Consider the following 24477-nt stretch of genomic DNA (forward strand, 5'->3'; position numbering starts at 1 on the left):
CCAGAGCATTTCAGCAGCCAGGGCTGTGGCTGCTGCACTGCTCTCTTTGTTGTCCCATCCTCACAGCCTCCTGTCACTCCCTGCACAGGCAGACAGCATCTCAGAGCCTGTCTCTGCCTTTCCCTCTGCAGCATCTCCCTTTCTTTTCTCTTTGAATAGATACATCCTGATCCTCTCTCCCTGCGTGGGCGAGTCAGGTTCTGTTTCATGAGAAACAAGGTTGCTATTGAGCTCTCTGCAGGGAAGGTGGCTTTGGGGAGGCAGGTTGAAAGGAAGGCAGGGGGAAGGTGATACCTGGGAATGCTGTGTGTAGGCAGGGCACTGGGCAGGGAGCTGGAGGGGGATCCCATTGCTGGTGTCCTGCAGGCAGCCCACTGACCTTGACTCTCTGCATAAACCCTGTGCCGATATCACAGAATCATGGAATTGTTTAGGTTGGAAAAGCCCTCTAAGATCATCAGACCAACCATTCCCCAGCACCACCATGTTCACAATTAAACCATGTCCCCAAGTGCTGCATCCACACGGCTTTTAATTCCCTCCACGGATGGTGACCCCAGCACTGCCCTGGGCAGCTGTGCCAGTGCCTGACCACCCTTCCCATGAAGGAATTTCCCCAATATCCAACCTAAACCTCCCCTGGCCCAGCCTGAGGCCGTTCCCTCTCCTCCTGTCCCTGTTCCCTGGCAGCACAGCCCGACCCCCCCCGGCTGCCCCCTCCTGTCAGGGACTTGTGCAGAGCCACAAGGTCCCCCCTGAGCCTCCTTTGCTCCAGGCTGAGCCCCTTTCCCAGCTCCCTCAGCCGCTCCTGGGGCTCCAGCCCCTTCCCCAGCTCCCTTCCCTTCCCTGGACACACTCCAGCCCCTCAATGTCCTTCTGCAACTGAGGCCCCACAACTGCACACAGCACTCGAGCTGTGGCCTCCCCAGTGCCCAGCACAGGGCCACGAGCACTGCCCTGCCCCTGCCGGCCACGCCACTGCTGACACAGGCCAGGGGCCGTTGGCCTTCTTGCCCACCTGGGCACACCTGACTCTGCTTCAGCCACTGCCAACCAGCACCCCCAGGTCCTTCCTTTCCCACCAGGCAGCTTCCAGCCGCTCTATCCCCAGCCTGGAGCACTGCACAGGGAGTTGTGATAATACAATTGAACACTGCTCAGCTCCTCCTGTCTGCTACTTGCAGGTGTCCCAGCCCCCCTCCCAGGTGTTTCTCCCATCCATGTCTCACTCCTGGTTTTTGGTGCACAGAATCCAAATGTCTGGGCTCAGAAAGGGCACCTGTGCTACCTGAAGAAGGACTTTGACAAGGCAAAGAATTGCTATGAGCGAGTCATCAGCTTTGTGGAGGATGCTGTGGATATGCACATTGTCTACCTGCGCCTGGGCTCCATCTACCTGGAAGAAAAAGAGGTGAGGAGCCAGCGAGGCTGCGGAGGGGAAGTTACCACAAAACAAATCACTCCCCCAGCAGCAGTGGGGACAGTGGGTGTCTGAGTCCCATGGAAACAGGGTGTTTTGGCAAATCCCTGTGTGTGGAGTGATGTGATGATGCAGAGGGAATGTGTCTGTCTCTCTCCTGGCAGTACGGCCGGGCCAAGCAGATCTACCTGCTCGCCTGTGACAACTCTGCCTCCTGTCTCACCTGGCTGGGTGTGGCCATCGCTTGCTACAGGGTGAGTGCAGCTGCCTTCGTGTCCTCTGGGCTTCTGTTGGTGGCACAGAACACAGGGTTAATTTTTGAAGGATTGCCTGGTTTAAAGCAACTCTGGCTGCCTGTGAGCCATCGTGTCCTGTGTGCTGTGACAGCCCCAGCGTGGCACCCAGACGGTGTCACCTTCAGCCCCTGCTCTGGGAACACTTGGATGATGTCACCTTCAGCCCCTGCTCTGGGAGCAACCATCCTTCCCCCTCATCCCAACTCCTGCCAGCACCTCCTTCCCCAGGGTGTTATGGCAAACAATCAGGGCTCTGCTCCAAGTTCCTGCCTGCACATGACCTGCACGTCACCACCAAGGCACTGAGTGGGATGTCAGCAGGGAGGAACCTCGGTGCTTTCCCTGTCCAAGGGAATCCAGCGCCTCTGAAGGGCTGCCAAGGACACCTAGCCACCAGCAGTGCAGCATCTCCCCAAGGGACACCTTGCCAGGTTCCTTCAAGGGAGTTTGCCTGAGGAAGCAGTCAGGGAAGGAATTTGAACTTCTGTTTCCCCCTTGGCCAAATGTTTACCTCCTGGGAGGCTGTGGAATCAGGTCAGGGAGGTGAGTGGTGGCCTGGGCACCCCCTACCCCTGCCTGCCCAGAGCTGCTGCAGAGCGGGCATAGGGAGCAGGAATACAGCTGTGTTTCCTCATGGAGCTGGATCACTCAGTTCCTGGAGGAACAGGGGTTTGTGCTGCTTTCCTTACAGCTGGAGGCTAATTTAGAAATAGTGAGTGATCCCACAGGGATCAGCAGTGGGAAGCTCCTGCTCCAGACTGGGGATCCGGATGCTGGCACTGAGGGTAACTCCTTGTCTGTGCCCTAAATCCTTTCCCCTGCATTTCTATCAGGGAAGCCCTGCTAGGAGCTTCTGTTGCACTGATTTCTTCTGCTGTTAGAGCAATGCCTGTTCCATTGGGAAGCGCTTTCTGCCTGCTCTTTGTCCTTTGTCCATGCCTCTCCTTCTCTCCCTCAAGATGAAAGAGATGGAGGAAGCAGAAGATGCTCTCTCTGAAGCCAATGCCCTAAATAACACCAACGCTGATGTGTGGGGATATCTCACCCTCATCTGCCTGCACGTGAGTGCCCAACCCCTGCCAGCCTGATGGAGGGGGGGTTTATCGGGCTGGGGGGGGAAGAGGGGTTGGCATCTGCTCATGAACCTGAAGAGCTGGTGTAGAGCTCAGTGATAAAACGTTTGGGGGCTGTGCTTGGGAAATCGAGTTTGGATGGAAAGAGCATCACCCTGAGGCACTGACTGCCCTGGGGCACGTCCTCCCTGCTGAGCTTCTTACAAATATCATTTCACTGAGATCCCATGTCTTTCCTGAGGGGCTGGAGTGTGTCCAGGGAAGGGAAGGGAGCTGGGGAAGGGGCTGGAGCCCCAGGAGCGGCTGAGGGAGCTGAGAAAGGGGCTCAGCCTGGAGCAAAGGAGGCTCAGGGGGAACCTTGTGGCTCTGCACAAGTCCCTGACAGGAGGGGGCAGCCGGGGGGGGTCGGGCTGTGCTGCCAGGGAACAGGGACAGGAGGAGAGGGAACGGCCTCAGGCTGGGCCAGGGGAGGTTTAGGTTGGATATTGGGGAAATTCCTTCATGGGAAGGGTGGTCAGGCACTGGCACAGCTGCCCAGGGCAGTGCTGGGGTCACCATCCGTGGAGGGATTTAAAAGCCGTGTGGGTGTGGCACTTGGGGTCAGTGGTGGCCTTGGCAGTGCTGGGGAATGGTTGGATTTGATGGTCCCGAGGGTCTTTTCCTGCCTAACCCGCCCTGCGCTTTGCTCCCCGGTGCTGTGTGCCGGCTGCAGGGCGGGCGGCAGCTGGAGGCAGAGCAGTGCTACAAATACACCGTCAAGGTTCGTGTCCGTGCGCTGCGGAGCGGGCGGGGCTGGGGGCAGCACGAAGCGCTCACCCTGCTCCCTTCCAAGCGGGGCGTGCCACGGGATGATCCCCGTCCCGTCGGTGTCACAGCCGAGCCACCGAACGGCCCCTTTATCTGCGGGGCAGCCCGGCCCTGAGCGCGCTCTCCTTTCCCGCAGCTCGGCCTGCAGAACTCCGAGCTGCTGCAGGAGATCCACGCCACCCAGAGCCGCTTCGGCTTCGGCAAACCCTTCGTTGTGAGCCCCGGGCACATAAAGTCCCCTGGCCCCGAGCGCTCGTGCCCGGCTCTGTGGCGATCGCGTCGCGACCGCGGGAGGGCGGGGGGCGTGGCCAGAGCGCAGAGTCGGGCGGGGTCGGGGCGGTACCGGTCACGTGACAGCGGGAGCGCGCCGCTGATTGGCTGCGGCCGCGCGGGACAGTTGAGCCGGCGGCGCGCGCCATGGCGGCAGGTGGGGGGGGCGAGGACGACAGCGGGCTGGAGGGGACACGGGGTAATGGGGGTGTGAGCGCGGGCTGGGGGACACGGGTAATGGGGGTGTGAGCGGGCTGGGGACACGGGGTAATGGGGGTGTGAGCGGGACTGGGGGACACGGGGTAATGGGGTGTGAGCGGGCTGGGGGACACGGGGTAATGGGGTGTGAGCGGGGCTGGGGACACGGGGTAATGAGGGTGTGAGCGGGCTGGGGGACACGGCGGTAATGGGGGTGTGAGCGGGGCTGGGGACACGGGTAATGAGGGTGTGAGCGGGGCTGGGGGACACGGGTAATGAGGTGTGAGCGGGCTGGGGGACACGGGTAATGGGGGTGTGAGCGGGCTGGGGACACGGGGTAAGGGGTGTGAGCGGGCTGGGGGACACGGGGTAATGGGGGTGTGAGCGGGACTGGGGACACGGGGTAATGAGGGTGTGAGCGGGGCTGGGGGACACGGGTAATGGGGTGTGAGCGGGGCTGGGGACACGGGGTAATGAGGGTGTGAGCGGGCTGGGGGACACGGGGTAATGAGGGTGTGAGCGGGGCTGGGGGACACGGGTAATGGGGGTGTGAGCGGGGCTGGGGACACGGGTAATGGGGGTGTGAGCGGGGCTGGGGGACACGGGAGCAGCACGGGGTAATGGGGTGTGAGCGGGGCTGGGGGACACGGGAGCAGCACGGGGTAATGGGGGTGTGAGCGGGCTGGGGGACACGGGAGCAGCACGGGGTAATGGGGGTGTGAGCGGGCTGGGGGACACGGGAGCAGCACGGGGTAATTGGGGTTGTGAGCGGGGCTGGGGACACGGGAGCAGCACGGGGGTAATGGGGGTGTGAGCGGGAATGGGGGGACATGGGGTGTGAGTGGGGCTGGGGGAACCCGAGGCATCACCGGGTATGAGAGTTGGGAGCACGGCGGTACCCGGAGTGTCACCGGGAATGGGGGTGCTCCGGCGGAGTTCAGAGCACGGGGCTACCGGGGGCGTCACCGGAAGGGGGGTGGGCTCTGGGAAATGGGGGAGCACGGGGGTTACCGGCCTGGGGGCCTTGTGGGTGTGGAGCGTGGTGGTAAAAGGGATGTCAGTCGTGCTGGGGTTGGTTGGAGTTTGGGCTCAGAGCGTGGGAGTAACAGGAGTGTCACTGGGGCCGAGGGGCTCGGGGCACTGTCACCAGGCATGGAGGGTTCGGAGTATGGGGGTAATGAGGGTGTCACCGGGCACAGGGGCATCTCTGGATCTGGGGGGCTTCATACACAGAGATTCCAGGGTGTCACTGGGCATGGGGGGCTCAAGGCATGGGGGCTCTGGACGTGGAGTTAATGGGGTGCCACCAGGGCTGGGGAGGCTTCGAACATGGAGTTACCAGGTCTGTCACCATGCTCGGGGCACGGAGACAACACCGGGGCTGCAGGGTCACAGTGTGGAGGTGGTGGGGATGTCACTGGGACTGGAGGAGCTCGGGGCTTGCAGGTACCAGGGGCGTTTCTGGGGCTGGAGGAGGTGAGGAATGGGATTCTCAGCAGGACACTGGGGCTTGGGGTTGTCACCAGGGCTGGGGGGAATTGGGGTACAGAGATAATGGGGGCGTCACCAGGCTTGCATCACGAGGTTGTCACTGAGGCTGGGGAGACTCAGGACATGCAGACAGTGGGGTGCTAACGGGGCAGGGGACCTCGGGCCATACAGGGGGCAGTGGGGGGGCGTCCAGGCTGGGGTTCCGTCCCCCCGATGATCCCGGTGCCGGCAGCCTGGCAGCGTCCATACCTGAACATCTTCAAGCACTTCCGTGTGGAGGAGTGGAAGCGCTCTGCCAAGGAGGGGGATGTGGCTGCCCTCACGGTAACGGGGGCACCGGCACCACGGGCGGGGGGCACTGGCCAAGGGTGGGCGGTGCTGACCCATCCCCCATCTTTCCCTGGTTTCCAAAGGACACAAGGCTGAAGGGAACAATCTACCGGATCAGAGGCTCCAACCCAGCCAGCAGCTACCTGCAGCTGCCACGGGCAGGGACACAGTCCCTGGGGCTGACCGGGCGCTACCTCTACCTGCTCTTCAGGCCCCTGCCCCGCAAGCACTTCCTCGTGCACCTGGATGTCACCACCGAGGTCCGTGACACAGGGTGGCCTCTTTAACTGCCATCGTGGCTGATGGAAGGACTGGGGATGGCACTGGTGGGCTCGGGGGCTGCAGGACTTGGCTGCTCTTTGCTGCTGGTGGGTCACCCCCGGCTGGAGATGGTTTCCATCCTGGTGCCATCTCCACTGGGGACAGGGGACGTGGAGGGGACAGGAGGCAGGGCCACATACCTTCTCCTCTGCAGCACTTCCCTGCCGAAGCCACCAGGGTGACTAAAGCTCCATGTGTGTGTCTCTTCCCAGGATAACCAGGTGGTTCGCATCTCCTTCTCCAACCTCTTCAAGGAATTCAAGTCCACGGCCACCTGGCTGCAGTTCCCCTTCGTCTGCGGAGCAGCCAACGGGGGCACGGCCCGGCGGGGTGAGGAGCTGTGTGCTGGGGCTGGGCGGGCACATCACCACCAAAATAAACTGTTAGAAAGCAAGCTGAGTTCTCAGGTTGACTCAGTGCGTTTGAAGAGAAGCTGTGGCTGCTCCTGGATCCCTGGGAGTGTCCAAGGCCGGGAGGGATGGGGCATGGAGCAACCTGGGCTAGTGGAAGATGTCCCTGCCCGTAGCAGGGGGATGGAATGAGATGGGTTTTAAGGTTGTCCCTCCCAACCCAAACCATTCCAGGATTTTATGGTAACAGTGGTGGGCCTGAGCAGGAGCCCCTCTGCAGCCAGGTCAGAGCTGTAGCTCCTGGTTGGGCTGTCCCCTATCCCTGTTCTCCCTAACAGTGGGGTGCAGTGTCAGGCCAGGCATGAGGCCATGGAGGTGGTGGGATGCCTGTCTGTCCTTCCCCACCCCTGAGCCTACAATACATGTTCTCCCATCTCCCACTTGGCAAAGGCCTGGTGGGAATCTTGCCTGGTAAATACTTTACACGGAACACTGTGGATCTTGTGTCTCCCATCCAGCAAGGTCCATGTCTGTAGCCTCTTTCCCAGCCTCCCTTTTCCCACCTGTCCTCTCCTCCCCAGGTGCCACCGGAGCAGCCCCGGCTGACGTGCGCTGGACGTGCCTGGTGCTGGACCTGCCCTCCATCCTGGGCCTGTACCTGAACCGCAGGTACAGCCACCTCAGGGGGGTCAAACTCTGCTCCAACCTGCTCGTGAAAAACCTCTGCACCAGCGACCTGCTCTTTGAGCCAGGTGAGGAGCCCAGAGCTCAGGGTGGTCTCTGCTTTCTCCTGAGGCTCCAGCCCAGCCTGGGGGAGCCCGTGGGTTTTCAAAGCTGAGTTTGCAGCCCTGGCAGAGCACTGGGCTGCTGGTGCTCTATGATAGGAATAAGAAAGGGCAAAATACTTGTACAATGTTCAGTTTCCACCCAGGCAGGGACACCTTCCACTGTCCCGGGCTGCTCCAAGCCCTGTCCAGCCTAGCCTTGGACACTGCCAGGGATCCAGGGGCAGCCACAGCTGCTCTGGGCACCCTGTGCCAGGGCCTCCCCACCCTTGCAGGGAACAATTCCTTCCCAATATCCCATCCATCCCTGCCCTCTGGCAGTGGGAAGCCATTCCCTGTGTCCTGTCACTCCAGGGTGTTGTCCAAAATCCCTCCCTACCTCTCTTGGAGCCCCTTTAGGCACTGGAAGGAAATCTGGAATGGAGTACAGTCTCCCAAACTCTGGAAGAAAGTATCCTCTCATTTTCCAGCTGTAAAAGTGAACAAAAAGAGCAAAGTTAAATATCTTTCTAAGGTTAGAAATTTTTTTCAGGGGTAAAAGTGAAAGGTGCCATCAAGCCTCACTTCTGCAAGACTTGTGCTTTTATCTGCTGCAAGAGCCTGTGCTTTTTTTGTGTCAAAAATCTTCCAACCTGCTTTTTTTATCCACCTGCTCAGTGTGGCAGAGGTACTTTGGTCAAACCCTTTGTTTTCTGTCTTTCCTTTTTCATGCTGGAATTCTGTCTGAACTGCCTGGCCTGCTGGGAAGCATCAGTGAGGAAGAAGTTACAGGGGCTGCTTTGAAATTCCTGAGAATTTATTGCATCTTTCCTGAAACCTTTCTTGTTTCACTTTCCTAAATTTAAAAATACACAGAGGAAATAAGAAAACGGCCTATGAGCCTTAAGAGAAATCATGTGCAACTGCTGAGTCAGTGAAGAGAAATTACATGAATCTTGAGCCTGGGGGTTTATTACTGAAATCCAAGGGTTTATGCTCTGGGCTCTTCTTTGGAGGTTGAGAGTTACAGGAATACACCTGAGCACGGTGTGTTTGTTGCAAACCTCAGGCTTGTGATCTTTGTTTCTCAGGTGGGAAGTGGTTTGTGCCGGTATCCCACAGGGAATGGGATTTCAGGCAGCTGCCTGGGCCTGCAGAGCTCACTGTGTGTGTGTGTGTCCCTGTGCTGCCAGGTGTGACATTCTCCGAGGCCCGGCTCCGTGACCTGTCCAGCCGCGGGGTCGCTCCCATGCCCCGGGAATTGGCCTTCCCTGTGCCCAAGGGGGAGAATTGGCACGACCTCTATGACTACATCAGGTATGGCTGCTCCCCATGCCACTGCAGCTCCCAGAGCTCCCCACGCCCCAGGGAAGGGCAGGATGGGTAGTGCCACTTAAGGAATGACAGATCCAGGTGAACCTGGGGCTCCAGGGGGCATTTTGGTGTTGTTAACAAACACACCCTTAGTGTCTTCTGCCTTTGGTACCCCTTTATTTGGGGCACCATGGGGCAAAAGGGGGGATCTTATAGGAGACAGTGAAGAGGCTCTGTGCCAGGCTGAGGTACCAAGTGATGTTCTCAGGTGCCACTGCAGTATCCCAATTACACAGTGCCCTCCTCTGGTTCTGCTCAGGTTCCCATCTGAGGGGTCTAAGGTGCCGTGCAACTGCATCCGGAAGAGCTTCCCAAGTCCTGTGGCAGGTGGGAGTGCCAGGGACAGCAGCCAAGGCTATGCCACTCCAGGGTGGTGCCCTGGGTTTCCAAAAGAGCTCGACCTGCTCCTTGTGTTGCCCAGGTGACCAGGTCCTGGAGGAGCCCGGCCGCCCGCTGACAAAGCCGGTGACGCTCTCCAGAGCAGTCTGTGACCGCCTGTCCCTCGTCCATCACATAACCAGTCCCAAAGCTGTAAGTGCTCCTTCCTTCCTGCTTCCCATGCAGCTTTTCCCTGCATCTGTGTCTTAATTTAAGGTGTAGAAACTGCTCGTTGTCATTGGCAGCTTCTCCGGGCACGGTCTGGTGACCACAGCCCTGCAGTTCCTGCCTGGGGGTTCAGTGTGGTGCAGCACAGAGACAGGAGATGTGCCAAGTACCTCGAAATCTCCAGACATCCATCCTCCCTGTCTCTGTGGAGGCAGCAGATCGGTGTGGCTTCAAATTACAGATAGGAAGAGGTCTGGAGACTAAGGAATGTGATCAGTGCCCTCAGGGAGCAGAACAGTGCCTGGAGCTGGGATTGCTGGGACTGCAGCCAGCTGTCCTCATCCTGGTTTCCCCTTCCCCACTGGGGGTGATGTGGGGGCTGGGGTCCATATTGGCTTACCAGTGTGGGTGTTTGGAGAGGGACTGGGGGAAGCCATCCTCATGCTGTGCAGAGGGAGGAAGTGAGGAGCACGACCTCCCTTATTAGAGGGTGCCCAAAGGATGGCCATGAAGATGGTGAAGGATCTGGAGGGGAAGAGTACGAGGTGCAGCAGTCACTTGGTTTGATCAGATGGACAAAAGTAGACTGAGGTCAGATCTCATCAGGGGCTGCAGCTCCTCCCAAGGGGCAGCTCCCATCTCTGCTCTCTGTGACACGGACAGGACCCAGGGAACAGCTGGAGCTGTGCCAGGGCAGGTTTTAATGGATATTAGGTAAAGGTTCTTCCCCCAGAGGGTGGCCAGGCACTGAACAGGCTCCCCAGGGCAGTGGTCCCAAACCTGCCTGAGCTCCAGGAGTGTTTGGACGAGGCTCTGGTTTGCTGTCTGGAGGAGATGAACTGTGCACAGACAATACTGGGAGCGTAAGGAGAGCAGCTGCTTAGCAGCCTGGCCAAAGCCAGGTACCCACAGGGAGACCTCCACATTTTTTTCTCCTCATTTGTGTTGCTGTGAAGAGCCCTCAGGACAGACGTGGGTGTCTCCCTGTCTCTGCCCCTGGGCAGGTGGAGGGCACTGGGAGGAGAACTGAGCTCTGTCTGAGGCTTTCCTCATTCTCAGGTGCCACATCGCTGTCCTGTAATCACGGAAAGCATCCCTGAGGTTCACCTGGCAGTCCCAGGGCCTCTGAGAGCTGTGCCTGCTGGAGACCCCGTGCTGGAGGAGAAGCAGAGGCTGCACAGTGCGGGGGACACGAGCCAGCCACTGCCACTCAGCGATGGTGGCATCCATGTCTATGCTCGTCAGAGGAGGGGACAGACAACCCGAGCTGTCCCTGGCTCAGAGGAGGTGTGTGACGTTCTGGAAGGTCACAAGGTGGCTTTGGGGTGTTTATTTCTAATGAAGTGAGAGAGGGAATGTAAGGTTCGCACTGGGAGTTTCAGTTAAACTTAGGGAGTCCAAAAGATGCCTCTTTCTGACTAGCAGCTCTTCCCCCACCAGCCCCTACTTGCCTTGAAAGAGGGACTCTGTGTTCAGATGTGCTGACCTTAAGCCCCAGGTTTGCCCAGGTGCATACAGGAAGGGCTCTGGCCCTTATGCCATCCCACAGGTGAGCTCTGGCCTGCAGGACAGCCCTGGAAGTGTCCAAGGCCAGGTTGGACAGAGCTTGGAGCAAGCTGGGACAGTGGAAGGTGTCCCTGTCCATGGCAGGGGGGTGGAAGTGGATGAGCTTTAAGGTCCCTTCTAACCTGGGATTCCCACAGTGGCCCTGGGTCTCTGGGCATCGCTGGGGCTGAATGGGCTTAACTCAGAAACCCCAGCTCCTGCCTGCCTGCCAGGCTTGACTCTGCTGGGTTCAGTGCTTTAAAGCTTTCCCCTCTGACAGGAGAAACCCAAAGCTGCCTCTGTGCTTCAGAGAGAGCTGAGCACTGGGGCTGGGGTGCCCCATGGAGGAGGACCCCAGCCTGGCTCTAAGCATGATGGTGCTGTCTTGTTTTCTTTTCCAGGGGCTTGTACCGGATCCCATCCTGAAGCTGAAAACAATTATTGGCTTTGGAGGCTGCAGCACCAAATGGGTCAGTGGCTTGGATGATCTGGGGAGTTGATGTGTCATTGTATGGCCAGGATATGGATGTTTTGGAGGTGTGAAATGCAGCTGAGCGTGGCACTGCTTGATGTGGAAAATGATCCCAAAGTGGATGGGCCTGAGCATCTGTGCACAACTCCTCTGCTGTTAGGATGGTCAATTAAAAATTATGGTGCCCTTTAGATAGAATCATAGGATGGAAAAGCCCCCTGAGGTCATCAATTCCAGCTGTTTCCCCAGGATTCCCGGGTCCACCACTGACCCCTGTCCCCAAGTGCCACATCCACACAGCTTTTGAATCCCCCCAGGGGTGGTGACCCCAGCACTGCCCTGGGCAGCTGTGCCAGTGCCTGACCACCCTTCCCATGAAGGAATTTCCCCAATATCCAACCCTAAACCTCCCCTGGCCCAGCCTGAGGCCGTTCCCTCTCCTCCTGTCCCTGTTCCCTGGCAGCAGAGCCCGACCCCCCCCCGGCTGCCCCCTCCTGTCAGGGACTTGTGCAGACCCAGAAGGTCCAGGCTGAGCCCCCCCAGCTGCTTCTCATCAGACTTGTGCTCCAGACCCTTCACTAAATTTCTCATCTTTTTAACACATTAAAACTGGTGCTGCTTTGTTGGAGGCTGGAAAGGAAGGGCTGTGTTTTGGATTGTTTCCATGGCACACTGGACCTTGCTTGTGGTCTGTTTTAGGGTAAAGGAAGGGTTGGTTTGGTTCAGTCAGCTCAAAGCTCTGCCAGCAATGTCATTTTCCTTGGATCTGCTGTTTGATAGTAGGGAAGGGACCTTAAAGCCCATCCACGTCCACCCCTGCCATGGGCCAGGCCACCTCCCACTAGCCCAGGCTGTTCCACACCCCATCCAACCTGGCCTTGAACACTTCCAGGACTGGGGAAGAACTCTGTGCCAGGGCTGTGGGGCGGTTCTGGAGCCATGTCCCCCCTGTCTCGGTGCTGCAGGCGCTGTGGACGCGGGACAGCACGGCCGTGGTGTACCCCTGCCACGCCGTCATCGTTGCCCTGCTCCTCAAGACTGGCGAGCAGAGGTTCTTCCTTGGCCACACAGACAAGGTGAGAGTGTAACCCTTGCAAGCCCTGATGGCAGCCCCGTCCTTGCAGCCTGGTGCCAGCTCTGCTGGGATCCTCTGTGCCGCTGCTTCCCGCAGGTGTCGGTGCTGGCGTTCAGCGGGAGCAGCACCTTGCTGGCCTCGGCACAGGCCGGGCCCCGTGGCGTGGGGCGCCTCTGGGACTTCCCCACAGGAACCTGCCTCTGCCTCTTCAAAACCTACCTGCAGTCCCTCGTGTCCCTCAGGTGGGTGTTGGTGGGGGCAGGGGTGTGTTCAGCGTTGCGGCACGGCAGCTTTTCTGCGCTATTCCTGCATGATAAACCAGGGATGAGTTACAGCTGCCTGTGTTTGTCACCAAGACCTGCTGGCAGCTGGCCTGGATATGCTGCCGGCTCTCTCCTGAGCTTCTCCCTTCAGGTCTTGCTGTCTCCCTATCCCCACAACTTGTCCCCTTTTATGCCCCGTGGGGATGAACTCAGGGTACAAGGAGCTGTTCTTCACCAGGTCTCTCTTCTTACAGCTTTTCCCACAGCGGAGCTGTTCTGTGTGGCGTCGGGAAGGACGTGCACAGCAAAACGGTGAGAGCTGACCCTGGGACTGGGAGGTTTCCCTGAGAGAGCTGTTCTTCCAGATTCTGTAGGTATTTTCCAGGCAAACCTCTGCTCTGGGCTCTCCTAGACATGTTCTTGGGGCACATCCCTTTCTTGTTAGCTGCCTAGAGAATGCTTTCCCTCTCCCTGATGCTTGTGGGTGTTCCTCAGCTGCAAGCGAACAAATCCTTTTGGCAGCAGCCAGAGAGACCTGGTGGGGTTGTGCTTTGGGGCTGTTCTGTCCCTGGAGTGGTCCCAGCTAGGACCCAGGCAGGGTGATGGGATTATATCTTTATTTTAATAGAGTTCGGGGCAAGATGTGAGGTGAAATCTTCAGCTCCAGGCATCACTGTGGGAAGGGATGCTGGGCACTGGAGCTGCCGCCCACCTTTGTAGCTGGGGATGACGCAGATCCCACGTGTAGCAGTCAAAAATAAACTTGTTCCATGGGACTGGGGGTTTGGTTTTGTCAGTGGAACTGTTTTTCATCCACTGTTTTCATCCTTTAGTGACGACCATCAGCAATTAGCTGTGCCGTCACTAAGTGAAGGAAAAACCACACAGTGCTCCGTGCTTTTCCCAGCATGTGGCAGCGTTCTGTGATCCGTGGGGGAGCTGGGGAGGTGGGATCAGTGGGGTGAAAGCGCAGTGGGAGAATGGGGGTGCTGGGGAAGCACCTCTCCCAGGGTGCTGCCACAGCCCATCCCAGTCTCTGAGGTGATGCTGGGTTTGGTTTTAACACTGTTCTGGAATGCAGAGCATCCTGCATTTCCTCAGGCATCCTGTGCTTTAGGCAGAGGGTTTGACTCTTGCCCCTGGTGATGGGCACTGAGGGCACACAGACCTGCGCTGGAGCAGTGGGCACGTGCTGCCCTCCCGCTCCCTCAGCCCTGGGACAGCTCCTCTATCCCAGCAGGCAGAGTTCCCACTGCTCTGTGGATTTTCTTTCCAAGTCTGACTCCTGTTGCCAGGCAGCCCTGGGATTTAGAACCTCTAATTATGGATTGCAGACAAGGATATTGCCATGAAGCTTTGCAAAGCTGTTGGACTGTCCTAAACCCTCTGTGCGATGGGTTTTATTTCCCTGCTCCAGCTCTGTTATCAGTACTTTGTGCCCAGCTCTGGAGCAGCTGTGGGATGAAAACCTCTTCTGCTGCCAAGGTTCTGAGCAGCTCTCCCATTGTATTTTCTTGCTTCAGATGGTGGTGGTGTGGAACACTGCTCAGGCGACCCGTGGTGGAGGTGTGACTGTGCTGGCCAAAGCACACACAGATGTGGACATCCAGGCCATGAAGATTGCTTTCTTTGATGATACCAGGTAGTGTGCCAAGAAAAGAAATCAAAGGTATTGAATCTTAGACACTGGGAAGGAATTGTTCCCTGGGAGGGTGGGCAGGCCCTGGCACAGGGTGCCCAGAGCAGCTGTGGCTGCCCCTGGATCCCTGGCAGTGTCCAAGGCCAGGTTGGACGGGGCTTGGAGCATCCTGGGACAGTGGAAGGTGTCCCTGCCCATGGCAGGGGGTGGAACAAGATGAGCTTTAAGGTCCCTTCACCCCAAACCACTTTTATTCCGTAACTGTGGCATGGCTGGGGGGGAATTGTGGTGCTGCAGCCATCTGGTTGCCATTCCTGTTCTCAGTCCTCACTGTCAGTGGCCCTTGGGACGCTGCCCTTCCCCCAGGGGCCTGGGGAGCCCTGCCCTGGTGCTCAGGCTGTGTCTCCCGGGACAGGATGGTGTCGTGTGGCCGGGACAACATCAGGCTGTGGCGCGTGCGGAGCGGAGCCCTGCGCTCGTGTCCCGTCAGCCTGGGCGAGTACCACTCCCTGGACTTCACCGACCTGGCCTTCGAGGAGGGGCCCGAGCGGGAGCCGGAGGAGCGCGCGCTGTAAGGGACTGGCGCTGTCACCTGGCCTGGGCAGCCTGGCAGGAGGGAGCTCTGCAGCTCTCCCTGCTTAGCATTCACCTTCCCTCTCTACCACGGCACTTTGCTGGGGTTCTCCCTCAAAATACAGCTGCCTTCTGGAGCTGGGAGAGCCTCTCCCCACTCAGCACATGGCATCTCCCAAGAGGGATTTGGCTGCTTGCAGAACAGTTTCTTTCCTCTTGCCGTGCTGCTGTTCTGCCGTATTTAGTGACTGTCTCCTCACCTGAAGCTCTCTGTTGGATTCCTGGGGCAGTGGGAGGAGCCTGATACACATCCTCTTGCATACAGTCACACACTTTGTTGTTTTATTTTAATCATCAAAGCCAGACCTTTGTTGCCACCATATATAGTCTCACAAAGACAGAGCTGTCAGCTCAGCCAGCCTGTGGCAGAGGGAGGCTCCTTCCTGGAGTTTATGGGAAGCTTTTAGCTCTTCTGCTAATTTCTGTTCCAAAGGGTCAGGAAACCAAATTGGGAACTCTGACTTCCTTGGGTATGTGTGGGGTAGCACATGGAGCACTTGGACACCTTGTTGACCTCTTTTATTACTGTGAGCCAGGATTGCTTTACACAAACCAGTTGAACAGGTAAACCAGGCTGTTTTTTTACTAAAAGCAAGTCTCTCTCCTGTTCTGTTTTGTTTTTTTACAGCTTTGTGTGCAGCAGGAGTGGCCATGTGCTGGAGGTGGACTACAAGAACGTCTGTGTGCAGAGTGCACGGCGCCTGCTGCCTGCACAGCCCCAGGGGAATGGGCAGGAGCAGGCAGGGAGCGGCTCAGGTGGGAGCGGGAGCAGGAGCAGGCAGGGAACAGCTGAGGTGGGAGTAGGAGCAGGGAACAGCTGAGGTGGGAGTAGGAGCAGGCAGGGAATGGCTCAGGTGGAGCAGGAGCAGGCAGGGAATGGCTCAGGTGGAGCAGGAGCAGGGAGCAGCTCAGGTAGGAGCAGGGAACAGGTTGGAGCAGGAGCAGGCAGGGACCAGCTGAGGTGGGAGCAGGAGCAGGGAGCAGGCAGGGAATGGCTCAGGTGGGAGCAGGAGCAGGCAGGGAATGGCTCAGGTGGGAGCAGGAGCAGGGAACAGCTCAGGTGAGAGCACCTGCAGGCAGGGACAGGGGGAAAACCAAGCAGGGACCACCTCCACCACCATCAGGGTCAGAAATCAGCTCTGCTCAAACCAACCAGCTCTTTACCTACTGCTGAAGGATTATTTTGGGGTTGATTAGATCATTGCTATTTGCCTCTTAAGGACTGCAAATAATCTTCCTTAGTACAGCAAAGTATCATTTTAAGAAAGATTTGAGCATTTTAAATGCTGATTGCACTTTCAGAGAAAAACTACTTTTAGAAACATGAAACAAGGTCTTCATTTGCTGATGGGAGGCTTAATGTAGAGATGGAAAAAGAACTAAGACCAAGGAAAAAGATGAATTTGGGGATTTTTTCATTATTCAGCTGGTGTGCAGAGTGTTTGGGGAATCTTTGTTGCTGTACATTAGACCAACTTTCAGCTCTTCCATTAACTTGAACAGCGGGAAGAATTCACTTTCAAGTGTGATTGCTCTGATATCTTAAAACTTAGTGCATAGTTCGCTTTGGCAAATTGAGCTAATTAATCTATAACGTGGCCTATGAGAGGTGTGTTATTGCAGTTCTCACTTCAAGGGCAAGAAAGGGACTGGAGGGGAGAGGAAACAAAGTCCTTGGTGCCTCCTGGCTCTGACTTATGGTGTTTATACCTGAATTTAGGTTGGATATTGGGGGAAATTTCTTCACTGAAAGTGTGCTGAGGCATTGGAGCAAGCTGCCCATTTCATCCCTGTAAAACATTCAAAGAACCTGTGGATGTGGCACTTGGGGACATGGGCTGGTGGTGGGATCGTGCTTGGACTCAATGAGGTTTTCCAACCTTAATGATTCTACGAACCAAAACCTGCCAGTTTGTGGATCTGTATCTCCCTCCTGCAGAGAGGATTTGGGATATGGAAATGAAAGGGTTTGTATCTTGGGCAGTTAATCTGGGATATCCTTTGCTACAGGATCCTGTCTGAGGCAAAAATATGGCAGGGGTAGGAATTTTCTGTGCCTGGCAAGAGTTTCACAGTGGTAAAGAGGAGTTTTGAGCCCTGAGAAGGGCTGGCTGAGACCCTTCAGCCTGTTCTGTCAGTCACTCTGGGATTCCTGCCTCCTCCTCAGGCTCCAGCTGGGTGTGGGTGGACTACCAGACTCAGCTCTGGGATGGGCCCCCTCTTAGGTTGAGTTTTCTTGTTCCATCTGTATAAGGAGGTGTTGTTTTTTGGGTTTCCAGGCCCTGGGATCGCTATAAACAGTATCAGCATGTCCTTGACCTTCTGTGCCACGGGATCAGAGGATGGCTACGTGAGGCTGTGGCCACTGGACTTCTCAGCTGCTGTCTTAGAGGCAGGTGCGTAGAGGTGGGGGTGTGTCTCCTGCTGCAGATCCAGAGCTCCACTGCCACAGCTCCCACAGCAATCCTCATCAGTGAGGGCATGTGTTATGTGTGCCTTGGAAGTCTCCAGTGGCAATTACTCATGTTTTTTATTGTAACTCATGGGAGAAAGGCAGGATCTCCTGGGAGAGAACAGACTTTCCATCTTGATTTCTGTGCCCTTGTAGCCACAGCTCATCTGTCTGTGAAAAATTAGGGGAGAAGTCAAGCAGTTCTTGATTGTTTTCATTGTTTTTGAAACAATCACCATTACAGCAGAGCCCAGGGACGTTACGAAGGGCAGAGACTAATCTCTCTAACCTGTCACTACACTCACACCTGCAAGTGTTCAGTCTCCAGGTCATGGGCTGCTCATTCCTGTGGGCATTTCTTTCCTAAATGTGGGTCTGTAGCTGTATTCCAAGAGGATTTGTTGACTCCTGTGTCTTTCCCCAGAGCATGAGGCTCCAGTGAGTTCTGTCTGCATCAGCCCAGATGGCCACAAAGTCCTGTCCACGACAGCTACTGGGAATCTGGGCTACCTGGATATCCAGGCCCGGGACTACAACACCCTGATGCGCTCTCACAAGGACTCTGTGCTGGGATTCTCGGTGGAGGGGAGGTGGAAGCTGATAGCAACAGTGTCCCAGGACAACACCATCCGAGTGTGGGACCTCACCTCCATGCAGCAGGTGGGTGAGACAAGAGGCAGGAGGTGTCTGCTGTTTATTAAGAGTCTCCCTGGTCTCTGTTTGGTCCAATTATCAAAGCCCCACAGTTCAAGAGCCCTCCCTGAAGCATGAGAGGTACCGTGGGCAAGAGACCCTTTGGAAGTACAGAGTTCTGAGGCGTTGTTAGACAAAACTATTTTCTTCTCCTCCATCTTTTGAATATTTCTTTTTAGCACAAACCATAGCACCCAAGGGCTTTACCTAAATGCCCAAAGACCCAGGATTTCACTGGGCTTTGGATCCATGCAGGCAGGAGCAGCAACATGCTCATGGTGGAGATGTGAGGCTGCCCAGTTGTTGGGCCCAGCTGCAGCTCCAGTTCTCTCCAGCTTCATGCCCGTGCTGTCTCTTCCCTGCAGCTCTATGACTTTTCAGCTGCAGAGGAAACTCCGTGTACTGTGGCCTTCCACCCCTCCTGGAAGATCCTGGCCTGTGGCTTCGACAGCGGAGTGGTGCGGACCTTCAGCCTGGCTGCCTCTGACCTCCTGCTGGAGCACAAGTGAGTGAACTGGGAGCTACACTGGGTCTAACTGGGTGTCCTGGTGATGAGACAGAACCACAGTGATAATCATGGAGCTCAACAAGCCTCAGGTCCCAGCTGGGTGGGTTTCGGGCAGATCCCGCTGTGCCGAGGCTCTGGGTGGTGAAAGCCATGAGGGCTTTCTTTGTGACTTCCCAGTGGACAGCAGTAGGAAAGAGCTTGTCCTAGAGAGCAGCTGGGCAGGGAGCCCTTGTGAGCCCCACTGTGGGATTTGGAGGATGCTCCAAAGGGAGAGGGAGCAGGTTCCATCCAGGCTGGAGCACTGCGCTTGTTGCTCGGTTTTCCGACAAGTTGGGGTGTTGGTTGTCCTGGGATGCTGCAGGAGTGAGCACAGTGGGGCCCTGCTCTGTTCCTGGTCATTTTATTCTCCTGGGTTCTTCACCATGTTACACTCAACGTCACCACTGTTCCCTCTGTCTGTGGTTCCTGTTTCTCTTCCTGTTTTCCATGTTTTCTGCCCTCTTTCAGGCAGCACCGCGCCGCGATCACCGGGCTGACCTTCTCTCCAGATGGCAATTTGATGTTCAGCTCCTGCTTACAGGGAACTCTGGCTCTGTACAGCTTTGTGGCCCAGAAAACCCAAGTCCTGAGAGTCCTGGGTAAGACTCTGTGGTTGGGGTTGCCTTTCTTCTTTTTTTTATTAGCACAGATATCCTGAGACCAGAGCCAACCCAAACTCAGCCTGCTTGGAGAGATATTTCCCAGTGAACCTTCTGAGCTTTGTCATTTCCTCCTGCCCTGGGCACTGCTGGGGCACCTCCAGTCCTTGGGACAGTTCTGGGCCCCTCACAAGACAGACCCTGAGGGGCTGGAGCATGTCTAGGGAAGGGAACGGAGCTGGGGAAGGGGCTGGAGCCCCAGGAGAGGCTGAGGGAGCTGGGAAAGGGGCTCAGGCTGGAGCAAAGGAGGCTCAGGGGGGACCTTGTGGCTCTGCACAAGTCCCTGACAGGAGGGGGCAGCCGGGGGGGTCGGGCTGTGCTGCCAGGGAACAGGGACAGGAGGAGAGGGAACGGCCTCAGGCTGGGCCAGGGGAGGTTTAGGTTGGATATTGGGGAAATTCCTTCATGGGAAGGGTGGTCAGGCACTGGCACAGCTGCCCAGGGCAGTGGTGGGGTCACCATCCCTGCAGGGATTTAAGAGAGAAGTTCATGTGGCACTTGGGGACATGTTTTAGTGGGCTTGATGATCTTAGAGGGCTTTTCCAACCTTAATGATTCTGTGATTTCTGTTTGTACCTTCTGTGTGAGCAAAACCCAGTGACTGCCAGCACTTCCCTACCTGTCCTGCTTCAAACCTCTCATCCTGCTGGTGTGATGCTTTCATGAATGTGCTGGAGTCACAGAGATTTATTCATGCCCAAGCCCTGACTCTTTCCATTCTGTGCATGTGCAACTTAATTTGTTTAAAGTGGATTGTTGCCCTAATCCTGCCTGCAGCAGAGCTGCTCCATGCTGGTGAATGGAGCTGGTAGAGAGCTGGAGGCAGAGCACAGGCAAGGCAGTTTGGAAAAATTAGTGTCACATTTAATGTACATTTTGGGAATGAGTTGTGACAACACAAGCTTGGGCAGGGAAAGGGAACTCAGATTTTTATACAGTGCAATATTGCACGAAGAGGAGGAACCTGCCCCAGGAAGTGTGCAGGAGAAAGAACAGGGCCTTGGAGAGATCAGGAAATTTGTCCAAAATCACCCAAATTTGGTGTCAGTGCTGCAGCTGGACCTTCACATGGTGACTCTGCTCTGAAACTGTGTTTGCTGCCTGGTCACGTTCCAGGGACAGGACAGTGGAATTATGGTTGTGGAATAAATACCGAGAATTGCTGTAATTTCTGTGATTTTTAGACCTGTGGGTCTCTCTGCCCTCTGGACTGACATCAGTGTGGTGGTGTTCAGCACCAACCTCCTTCTGCTCCGGGTTCAGACAGCCAGGCTGCAGCCGAGATCTCACAGAGCTCCTCATCACAGCCTCTTGTAACGTTAAAAAATAAGCCCTAAAATCGATTTTATTCCTCTGACTTTGTTCTGCTCTCCTTGAAAACGCTGCATGTTCACTCAGGCAACAAGCTGTGCATCTCAACCTTGGTTTTGAGGTGGTTCACTGCACGCTCTGAGTGTGTAAGTAAAATTTGTAGCATCTCCCACAGTACAGGCTGCTTTTTTCTCAGGCTCAGAGGCAGGAGAAGCTGCAGCTGCTGCTCAGCAGCACCATCAGAGTGGGCTTTGCTCCTCCTCACTCTCTTACTGTGTCCCCCAGGCAATGTGGTGGCCCGGGATGCCGGGATCGGCGTGGACACTCTGGTGGTCAGTGGGGACAGTCGCCTGCTGGCCTTGGTGGGGCCCTCCAAGTACGTCGTGACAGTGATGGAGGCCTGCTCACTCGATGAGGTACCCAGCAGACTCCCCTCGCTCCTGGGAACAGGGGTGTCCCTTGGAAATTCCACAGGCTGCATCCGGGGAGGTGGATCAGGGAGTGGGGCACCAGCCCCACGTGAGCTCCCCGTGTTCCCTTCCATGAGACAGAAATAACAGACTCAAGGTTTCTTCTCCTCTGGCTTTGTTCCCCTCTAGAAGGAGAATTTGGAGAGGTGCTGTGGACACTGTCAGCTTTCACCTCTGTCTATGAGCTGCTCTCCTGGGCATTGCCTGGACCTGCAGGCCCTCGTTAAGTGGGAAGGGAAGGGTCCAGGGGACTCCATAGCCTCGTGTTAGGAGCACAGGAACAATCCTGAGGCTCCTGCAGTGTTTGCTCAGTGGCTCCTTGTTCCACAGCTGCTGAGGGTGGACATCAGCACCTTTGACTTGCACAGTGCCATCTTGGACTCTGCAGTGAAGGTCTGCTTTGGTCCTGTGCCTCAAGGCGAGCTCCTGGTAGCCACTTCTTCCAATAAAATCCTTGTGCTTGATGCAAAAACCGGACGATTGGTGCGAGAGGTAGGACACTGATACTCATCCACGAGGTCTCCTGTGGGGGCTGGGCACTTCATGTCTCTGTGGGAGGTTAAATGAGAGAAAAACTCCTCCTGGAGCTCACAGGCTTCAAAGAAACACAAGTGGGAAGCCTGCAGCTATCCCAGTGTGCTCGTGCTTGGGGTGAGCCTGAGCTTGTCCTTGTTTTCCACGCTATAACACTGCTGTTCTCTTGCTGAAGTGTAAATAAGGACATGAACCAGCTCAGCTAAGTCTGCTGGTGCCATTTCTTGTCCTCAGGTGTCCCCTGTGCACAAGCTGACCTGTTCCTCCCTGGCGCTGAGCAGGGATGGCCAGTACCTGCTCACTGCTGGTGACAAGGTCATCAAAGTGTGGGACTATCGGATGCGCCTCACCATCAACTTCCAGGTACTGCCCACACAGGGAGGGGAGGGGAGGGGGTGCTGTTCATTGCTGAATCCCTGGAGAAGAGAGCAGTAAATGGGCTCTGTGTGACTTGGCCCAGTGTCCCCAGTCCCAGTTTGCCCAGCAGAGAAACGCAGCCCTGTTCCCACATTGTAACAACGCCTGGCAGTGGGCACAGGCTGGGGCTGCCAGAGCACCCCAGTGAGACCCTCTGCAAAGGACAGAAGTGGGTGATAGCTCTGTGTTAGGGACAGGGCCACATGGAGAGGAAAATGGTTCACCCAGGGCTTCAGAAGCAGGATAAGACTTTGGACTCCTGAGCTTTTGCTTCCTTCCCCGAATGAGTGTGTTGGAGGTCGGCCCTGGGTTGATCAGCCCTTAGGTGTGAGCACTGTAGGTGTGATAGATCCTCTTCTGGACCTCCTGCTGACCCTGGCTGTGCAGGGCAGGGAGTGGACTAACCCCATCCTGAGAGGACAGGTGGTGGTGGTGATGCCATGAAGATTTTTTGCCTTTTCTTTTATAGCCCTGTTACACCTTTTTTACAGCTTCTGTATTCTTAGTGCTTTTTGCCTACATTCTTGGACTCGTTTGTCAAGCTGAGAGACTAAACATTTTAGAAGCTTCGTAGCTGGGGATCAGTGTGCCCCAGACCCCAAGGTCCTCTCCAGAACACATTCTGGAAACCAAGATAGAACCATCCAGGGGAAGGTTCCTTGGGGAGGGGGGCTCACTCGAGCCTCTCATTGGGGAATCTTTGAGAGATCTGCTAATTAGTAACACCCATAATGATATACCAGATCTTTTGGGGTGGGCATTTTGCGGGGTGCATTTCGGTGCATATGACCTGGACGTGTGCACCTAAGGATCCTTAAAATAAATCCCAAGGTAAAATCCCTTTTTCCCTTCTAACTGTTTATGACTCTTGATTTTAAGACCACGAAAAGGCATCAGTGGGGGATTCAAGGCGTGCTCTCTCCCAGGTGTTCATCGGCCACTCGGAGCCCGTGCGCCAGGTCGCCTTCACCCCAGACCAACAGCACGTCATCAGCGTTGGGGATGCCATCTTCCTCTGGGATTTCCTAGCTCCACCTCCGGTCAGGTCATCCCCAGCCAGGTAATGGTGCTGGGCAGTGCCTTCCCTGTGTCCCCTTCCCCTGCCCCATCCCTGTGTGACTCCAATCTCCTCCACTTCCCAGGGCTCGTTCCCCCGCGTCCACTCTGCTGCTGAGGTCAGGTGAGTTTGCCTCTTCCCACGAGTTGTGCTGGCAGCTTTTCCAGAGTGTAAGGATTTGGGGGGATGGTTCCTTCCTTGAGGGAGTCATGTAGTGGGGGGCAAACCAGCTGATTAGCCCGGAAGGACAATCTCAAATTAATTGGCACCTCTCAGTCTGCCTAGGTGTGGGGATGTTCTGAGCAGAGCCACTCTGGGCTTTCTGGTAGGTTTTCAACTTTTGCCTTCTGTCTTTCTGTGCCTCCATCTCCTCTGTCTTCTTTCTCCCTCATTGTCCCTCTCCCTCTGTCCCTCTCTTTCTTAAAAGACAGAGAAGTGGCTTCTATGGAAGCTGGAAAAACTGAGCTCGGAGGTGTTACCATCCAAGAGGATGAGAGGAGCATGGGGTGAAGGAAGTGACACCAAGCCTTTTCCTATTCCTTTCCCAGACAGCAGCTCGGAGAAGCCCAGGGATGTCTCTGAGACCCCTCGGCAGACAGTGCCTCTTCCACTGCTGTCCACCCCGCCGTGTTTGGATATCAGCTCTGTCCACCAAGCAGGATTTCAAAGTAAGAGGAACTGCTTGCAGGAAAGGGGAAAATGGACCTCGTTTTAGGAAAAGCTTGCCTAGTTCAGCAGCATCCTTGGAGCCATCCCTACTGTGATCCCTTCTGGCAGACTGACAGACCAGTCTGCAGTTCCTTCCCCTAAGCTGGGCAAGGCCCAGAGGTGCTGGGGTTCAGCACCCCTTTGTGCTCTGCTCTCCTCCACATACTGAGCTGCTGGCACAGCTTCTCTGACTGAGCTAAACACCTCGTTGGTCATTCCTAATAGGAATTGTCTGCTCTGCCCTCTACCCTAACAGCTGGACTGTTCCACAGAGCAGGGGAATGATGCTGCCAGAAGTCAAGGGGGCAGGAACACATGAAGTGGTCCTGAAGGACATGGATGGCTCCATCTTCCCACTGATTTTTCTCTCCAGGTATTTTCTCCGAGTCAGACAAGGAGGAGGAAGAAGATCTGCCAGGCAGCAGCAGGGTGGTGGCAAACAGGCACAAAGATGCCTCAGTCCTTGTGGTGGGATCAGATGGGAGTGAGGAGGAGCCTGTTGTGAGGCCCAGAGTGAGGCAGGAGAGCCCGAGGTCTCCTGAAAATCCAGCAAACGGTAAATCAGGGGTATTGCCAGCTTGTACAGAGCTGCAGGCCTGCATGGCAGCTTGGTCTATCCCCCAAAAACAAAGATTATTATTATTATTATGGTGCAGAGAGACCCAGACATGTGCTCTGAACTGCGATGTGAAAGGCTGCAACATGTTCCTCAGGAGTTTTCCCCTGGGCATGACCATCCAAGGGAAGTCAGGATTGAGGGAA

The 24477-nt window shown here is 56.2% G+C and overlaps 1 protein-coding gene across 1 annotated transcript in view; it reads left to right on the forward strand.

Annotated features, from left to right (window-relative positions):
* The first annotated feature begins 5417 nt into the window (after nucleotides 1–5417).
* LOC104684936 (mitochondrial Rho GTPase 2) overlaps nucleotides 5418–24477 on the forward strand; it is a 45113-nt gene continuing 26053 nt past the window's right edge. The window contains exons 1-26 of the mRNA XM_039560162.1: nucleotides 5418–5879; nucleotides 5969–6145; nucleotides 6419–6536; nucleotides 7138–7308; nucleotides 8514–8637; nucleotides 8954–9021; nucleotides 9116–9225; nucleotides 10300–10527; nucleotides 11187–11255; nucleotides 12223–12333; nucleotides 12429–12574; nucleotides 12850–12907; nucleotides 14119–14237; nucleotides 14650–14805; nucleotides 15496–15623; nucleotides 17147–17263; nucleotides 17744–17979; nucleotides 18378–18517; nucleotides 19028–19158; nucleotides 20815–20945; nucleotides 21330–21491; nucleotides 21768–21896; nucleotides 22877–23010; nucleotides 23093–23130; nucleotides 23556–23675; nucleotides 24089–24271. Coding sequence (XP_039416096.1) covers nucleotides 5769–5879; nucleotides 5969–6145; nucleotides 6419–6536; nucleotides 7138–7308; nucleotides 8514–8637; nucleotides 8954–9021; nucleotides 9116–9225; nucleotides 10300–10527; nucleotides 11187–11255; nucleotides 12223–12333; nucleotides 12429–12574; nucleotides 12850–12907; nucleotides 14119–14237; nucleotides 14650–14805; nucleotides 15496–15623; nucleotides 17147–17263; nucleotides 17744–17979; nucleotides 18378–18517; nucleotides 19028–19158; nucleotides 20815–20945; nucleotides 21330–21491; nucleotides 21768–21896; nucleotides 22877–23010; nucleotides 23093–23130; nucleotides 23556–23675; nucleotides 24089–24271 — 3415 coding nt within the window. The 5' untranslated portion in view covers nucleotides 5418–5768. The remainder of the gene's footprint in view (nucleotides 5880–5968; nucleotides 6146–6418; nucleotides 6537–7137; nucleotides 7309–8513; nucleotides 8638–8953; nucleotides 9022–9115; nucleotides 9226–10299; nucleotides 10528–11186; nucleotides 11256–12222; nucleotides 12334–12428; nucleotides 12575–12849; nucleotides 12908–14118; nucleotides 14238–14649; nucleotides 14806–15495; nucleotides 15624–17146; nucleotides 17264–17743; nucleotides 17980–18377; nucleotides 18518–19027; nucleotides 19159–20814; nucleotides 20946–21329; nucleotides 21492–21767; nucleotides 21897–22876; nucleotides 23011–23092; nucleotides 23131–23555; nucleotides 23676–24088; nucleotides 24272–24477) is intronic.

Source organism: Corvus cornix, chromosome 14 (assembly GCF_000738735.6).
Source record: "Corvus cornix cornix isolate S_Up_H32 chromosome 14, ASM73873v5, whole genome shotgun sequence".
NCBI classification, from domain to species: domain Eukaryota; kingdom Metazoa; phylum Chordata; class Aves; order Passeriformes; family Corvidae; genus Corvus; species Corvus cornix.